At 40.8% G+C, this 6,825-nt stretch overlaps 1 protein-coding gene across 2 annotated transcripts in view; it reads right to left on the reverse strand.

Annotated features, from left to right (window-relative positions):
• The window catches only part of cpne2 (copine II), a 37,675-nt gene extending 31,789 nt beyond the window's left edge, over positions 1 to 5,886 (reverse strand). Inside the window, exons 1-2 of one of the 2 annotated variants that reach the window (XM_007553187.2) lie at positions 5,624 to 5,886; positions 4,226 to 4,426 (exon numbers count right to left, since the gene is read on the reverse strand). In XM_007553187.2, coding sequence (XP_007553249.1) covers positions 4,226 to 4,402 — 177 coding nt within the window. In that variant the 5' untranslated portion in view covers positions 4,403 to 4,426; positions 5,624 to 5,886. Of the gene's footprint in view, positions 1 to 4,225; positions 4,427 to 4,575; positions 4,640 to 5,623 lie in introns of those variants that run through there. The other variant, XM_016672066.1, reaches the window with a different exon arrangement.
• Between the last annotated feature and the right edge of the window lie 939 nt (positions 5,887 to 6,825).

A 6,825-nucleotide genomic window follows, 5' to 3' on the forward strand; every position in this document is an offset into this window, starting at 1 on the left:
AATTTTGGAGACATGTTGTCATTAAGAATGAAAGAACCAGATTCATAGCACTCAAAAATATACAGCTATAAGGAGTAAAATCAGAGACCATTTTAAGTTATTCCAGAGCTGTTTGACTTATTTTCAAGTTAAAGATGAGAGACACCAGAACCAGTGATGCAGAGGAGCTGAAGGGCACTAATATTTACTCAAACGCATCATGAATGTGGAGCAAAAATAAAACAAATAGTGAATGAAAAAGAGTTACAAAAAACATCAAGAGGATTGTTTCACTTCTTGAGTCTGTAGCCAGGACAGCTTTTCCACTTCACCATCAAAACCTCAGAAACACTTTATCTGAATGGCTGTTCATGTTATGAACATGAAGGAATCTTCATGAATGTTGTCATAAATATACAAATTATTCTGTAAAAATTACACTTTTATTGCAAAGTTACATTAAAACTTGCATTACAAATCTATTAAAAGTGTATTTATTTATCAAATGACACCTCATGACATCATGCCATAAACATTCATTTTTATGACAGCTGTTATGTCAGTATTTTGCTCAACCCCTCACATAAAGCGTCACCAAAATCTCTTTTTGTTTCCGTTTCATTTCGGTCAGAAGATTTTGATGTAGATCCCTGAACTGTGACCTACTTACGCTGAGTGGGACACCTTGTGCTCTCTGGTGGACAAACCCAGTTTGGTTTCAGTCACAGGCTGTCATTTAAATAGACGAAATGTGGAGTGACATCATTCTGACTCAGACTGATTTATTTCCAACACGGTGGTGGAAGAAAGAAGAAACTTTCTTCAATCTGCATTGCGGTGCAGAAAGGTTTAAAGAAGTTAAAGTTAACAGAACCACCATAAGGTGCACTTTGCAGTCTGGTGAATGTGTGATTTAAACCTCAGTGACAGAACATCCCACTGCATGCGAGTTCTCACTTGCAGTGTTACAAGCTTATATCTGTGCTCATAACACGTGTGGAGATTAGCATTAGGATTTGGAGTTTGGAGAGGAGAAAAAAGATCACAGGATTTAGGAAATTGCTCGAGCAGACTGTTAACTGGGTGTTTTGTCATTTGCATAACTTAGATGAATATTTCCTCCAAGTTACCATCAAGCTCAGTTCGCTCACTTACTGTCACCTTCATCTTAATTCATGTTGTCACCTCTCCGTCTTTCACCCCCGCTGTCTCCTTCCCCCTTACTCGCCTTGTCGCCCGGTTTTCTCTCCCTCTCTTGTCACACTTTTTCCCCCTCGGTTTACCCAGCTGCTTCTCGTGCCTCTATCTCCTATCGCAGACGGATATAGACGCAAAACGAAGACAGAATGAGGCATAGAGAGGTGACGGGATTTGGGAAGGCGATGGGAGGAAAACAAAGCGAACAGGAGGCAGCCGGAGAAGGTGAGAAAGCTGCGAGTGTGAGAGAAACGGCGAGCTGCGGATAAAACCCGAGAAAAGGCGCGGGCCCCGCTTCGCCTCCTCCATCGCGCCCTCACTACAGGAGCGCTAAGCTTTTTGTTTCCCTCGGTGTTGCCTTGGTAACCGTTGGCAATTTCGCATTGGAGCCACATGCCCCGCTGACCGACAGCGCGCTGCAACCCAAGGCACACGCCTACACACACACACACACACACACACACACACACACACACATGCATTCCCAAAAATCAGATTGCCCTGTTGACCAGCTGTTTGCTGCAGAGGTGCCTTGAAGCTGCAGCCCACACAGACACACACACACACGCACACACACCGTACCTAAACTGGTGCAATGTGGTATTCACATTTGGGATTTTAACAATATAAAAAGAAAAACAGAAGACATTTATAGCTTGGACAGTTGAAATCTCCATGTTGAACTGCTGACTGGCGCACAGTCGTAGGCAACGCAGCACCAAGTACCACTGAAATGATTAATCAGGTTAATTGCGATTAATCGATTATTGAAGAAATCGTCAGCTACTTTATTAATCAATTAATCAGTAGCTGAAGTTTACAGACTTTGAAACATTTGCTGGTTAAACTGCAACACTGTTAGAGCAGTAATTGACCCAAAACTGCACCAAAATACTAACCCTAACCCTACCACTTTTAAAAATCTAATTGCTTGATTAATTATCAAAATAATTGATAGAATAATTGATAATAGTTGGCTCTATGAAAGTGTACCAATGGTTTTTTGGGGGGGTTTTTTTTTTTTTTAAACACCACATTATAACTGACTTGCCATAAAACTATATAATTAAAGACTGTTGTTGTCTTTTTGGTTTAGGTTAGTAGAGAACATAAACCCCACATAATAAATAATAAATAAACATTAAATTCATTGTTGTCATCTCAGTATTTATGATTTTATTGATGTCATTGTAGTTTCTCACTATCCTTGCACACTGCATAAGCATTACTGCAATAATCATAACTTTGCCATATATTGAGTTCTTGTTGACTCTGTGTCTGTAAATCTTCAGATAAAAAAGAGAATTTAATGCATCAATTGATGCTTCTTCAGCTCAGGATGTATTTACAGAAAAAAGGTAAGGAAAGAAAAGAAAACCCATCAGCTAACAGGTTATTAATAGAAATAACAGCATCTGTGGAGAGCCTGAGGAGAATGGCTCACAGCATCTCTGCAAACAGATGTTTCCCCTCAGCAACTTGAGTTATAAGAACCGTTTTGTTTTAAGCTGCATTTGTGAAACTTTTCTCAAATCTCAGCTGGTATTTCTGACCTCTGAGAGCAGGACTAATACTTTCCCACTCAGGCTGGACTTATAAACAGCAGCAGGTGATAAAAAAGGACTTGACCATGTTACTGAAGTCTCTGCAGTCAGCTGTAGGCTGCATGAGTGACTGCAGCTCCATGTGGCTCGCTGACCTACATTCACTCCCATGGCAGAAAGACGAGTCACTTTTTACTAATATTGAAACTCTGTGGTTTCACTGTTTGTTACTGACATGGTTGGTTTAGTTTACTTTTCCAACCGTGAACTGCAGAAACTCACAGTTGCAAATGGAGCATGTCATGAAGCACTGTCTGCTTTTATGGTGGTTTCATTGCTGTTTAATATAAATAAAGTTTTTTAAACATAAGTCACATTGATTGCATCTGCCTGGTGTTGTTTAATCCATCAAACACCAAAAACCTTCACCTTACCCCATTTATACACTAGGAAATTTGAACATCTATGTTCAAACCACCAGGGTCAGCGTGCTTAAGTCAAGTGTTTCAGTTCAAAGTGTAACTAAACCCCACTGTGAAAGCATAGCCCCCCCCAGACAATTTGTTAAAAATCCCATGAGTGGGCGGAGCCAATATATGCAAAGGGGCGTGGCCAGGTGTAGGGATAAGCAGAGAAGGACACTGGATCAAATTAGCAACTTTGGCACTATATTAGCGACTTCTCAAACCCCTCTTGCATGAAAATTTTTTTTAAAAGCCAGTTGCATTTTGTATTCAAAAAAATCAACTGGCGAAAACTAGCAACTTTTTTCTGTTATTGGAGACTTGAATGGTGACATGTGAAGCACCAATCAGCTCATTATTCCAACTCCTGACTCACCAGCAGGGGGCGTGTGTTGGCGTGAAATGGTTTTAAATCTGAACCGGGGCTGTGTGACACATAGACATCTACCAACTGCAGTAGCCACTGTTCAACCCAAAGGGGGCAGCACTGAGACAGTTTTAGGCAAAATATTACAGAATTTCACAAATTTAAAAGAAATTTTCACAACATGAACAGCAACATAAAGACAGAACCCATTCATACGGTTTATCTTTAAAAAATGTTAGTTTGGGGTTCAGTTAATCTTTAACAAGGACATTATATGTAAAATTATCCAGGAATCTGAGTAGTCAGTAATCCAGACGTCTCTAGCCAATTTATTATTTTATTACAATTAAGGTCAATTGCAGAAAGATGTGCTTACACCTTAAGCACATCTTCCACCCTTGTTTTCTATCGTAATAAAGGAATCTGGCGACATTTCCCTGGGCTCAGCAGGCCATGACTGATGCCAGATGGCCAAATCCTCGTGTGTTTGGATCAAAACCTTTAGGTCAACAAACACATCCTGATTGTTTATTTATATAGTCAAATGATTTAGTAATATTGATTCAGATCTTTTCGACTTTTTTTTTATCTGATCTGAAAAGTGTCTATGCATTTAGAACAAATTCCTTGCAAAGTAAAACCTTAGATCCGTCAGCTCTTCCCTGGTGACGTACCTCCACCCAGTTTCCATCCACTTCGTGGAAGAGAACGCAAAACGGGTCCGATTTGGAGGCTACGTCTCGATCCAGCAGGTTGGACGCAGTGACAGAGAGCTCGACTCGAGTGACGCAGTGCTGCGGTCCGACGGAGCGGGTCCGACCGTCTGCTGCCACGCCCAGTGTGTAGGCCATGATCTGAGGTCACAGGAGGGCAACCTGGACAACATGAGAGAGAGTTTATTTCATTTTGATTGAAACATACCAACATAATGAAAACTAAAACTCATGCACACTTATGATGACTGTATTGGTCTCAGTTCTTCTGTGTAAAAACATTTCTGAGTATCTCTGACATCAATCCACACCTTCAACTAAAAGATGACGGTCCACCGCAGTAGGCCGGGCTTTTGACCCCATGAGGCCTAAAGGTCATGAAAAGGTCCTAAAGAGGTACAACCACATAAACACACATAACCATTCAATGTCAGCCGCCAAAACAAAGAAGTTAATGTAAAAACGCTTTTCTAGAATCTTAAAAAAGTTCCTCTCATGAGAAATAAAAGTGACTGAATTCTGCCGCAGCTTTTTGAACAAACAGCTCCCTCTGTGTCCATGAAGGCGGTTTTGTTCTCATGGCGGCACGCTGAAAGGATGCGGTCTGTTGCTAAGATACTAATGTGTCACAACCTGCTCTCCTCTGCCTCACTCCTGTGATGTCACACTGGAGGTTGTGATGATGAAGATGAAAATAACAGGGTCTTCACTCGCTCTACTCACTCACTTGTTGTTCAGAGCTTTAGTGGTTTCGTTTATTCACACCTGCTGGTTCCTTCTTGTGCTTTGACTGAGGAATCTGGACCAAATCTGACTCAGTGCATCACATTGCTGTCAAAAGAAGCTGGGAAATCTGAAAATGTGGAGATTCTCTCCAAGTTTAGTGTCTTCTGAAAACACGAAGCTGTATAGCATCCCTCCAGTGGAAAGACACTCTCATCCCAGTCACACTTCCTGTCAGTCACACAGAAGGGGAAACCAGAGAGAGGGCAGGTTGTTACCTGCTTCCAGGCACAGTGACCTCTGCACACACTCATCAGGTCTAATTACATGTCCTGCCTGCTGCATTTGGAGACACAGACGTCAAACTGAGTTCAGATATAAACAACAATCATACTAAGATGACTGCTGATCTAAACTCACATTAGGTTATAAACGTTGCTCAGAATCGCGTTTTTCCAGTTTCTACACGCAAGATTTCCCTCAGCATATCACAGCTGCCCCCACATCCTTCCGCCTGTCACCTCTCTAACCCGCAGTCTGAGTGCGCCTTTAGTTGCAGGTCATTTTGCGCACACATCATGCGCGTTAAAAACGACCTGCTCTCAGATCAACGAAGAGAAATAAAAACAGACTCACCTCAGAGAATGATGAGCAACTTCTCAGGCGTTTTCCACTTCACCGCTTTTTTATGACTATTTCCCCCAACGAGGAAGGAAAACAAACATAAAACTCTAAGTCACTTCTTCTTCTTCTTCTTCTTTTTGTCTAAAGACGGGTGAAAACTGGAGTTGACATTTTGACCTGCGGTGGATTATCCGGGGAGGCGCAACAGTGTGTGAGCGGAAATCATCCTCGGAGCGCGGCTGACTGTTTCTGGCAGCAGCGACGGACGGAGAACCTTCAAGCTCGCGACAATAAGGTCTAACCGGATATAGAGTTGTTTCTCTTTCAAAATAAAAGGTCAGAGCCAGGAAACACGCTGGAGTCAATAAAATATTATCTCATTTGCACTCCGAAGCAAGTTTAGTATTGCTTTCATGTGCTGTCATTTGTTTGCAACATGAGTGGCCCATATAGTTCCTATAAAACGTTCCTTTGGACTCTTTATTGTTTTTATAAATCAATTGTGATTTTGCTTTTTTAGCTAGAAAAATTACACAAAAAACACTTTCATATCAAGGGCAAAACTAATTTCTAACTAATTGGCAATTAAATATAAATATAGAACATAAGTTATTGCACAATTATTCAACCCTTTAAAGTGACAAATCAACAGAGGTCCAGTCAACTGACATTTGTCCAGAAGTGCACTTCCCTTTTCTGGAGGAACCGAACCTCCATCAATATTGTTGGATTCATTATTGCTTACGTGCATCATTCCTAATGGTTAGCAATGGTTATAGAGATTGGACGTTGGACCAAATCATGGTCCATCGTTGTCAGTGGGGAATATGCAATCCAGACAGACGGACAACCAAGAGAAGTTAGTGGACAAAATACAATAAACCAAGGCCTGCTGGTGACTTCAAGTCCAAACTACCATTTGTTTGTCTGCATGAAGGTAACTGTAGCAAACATCTAATTTTTTGTCATAACAACACTTATTGATGGTCAAATAAAAGATCAATAATTGAAGGTAGTCATGCTTGATGTTTGTGTGTAAATTCCAATGGTAGCTGAAAACATGTGCTGCAGTAACTGCGGTATTAACATTTAAGCACCTTTTTATGTTAATGTTTATTTTTAAGCATTTTCTTGAAGGCAGATTTTTGTAAAATTGTATTATTTAAGTCATTACTCACCCGTTTTGTACGTGCAAAATGTGTCTGACACATTTG

This window comes from Poecilia formosa, unplaced genomic scaffold (assembly GCF_000485575.1).
Source record: "Poecilia formosa unplaced genomic scaffold, Poecilia_formosa-5.1.2 Scaffold55, whole genome shotgun sequence".
NCBI lineage: Eukaryota > Metazoa > Chordata > Actinopteri > Cyprinodontiformes > Poeciliidae > Poecilia > Poecilia formosa.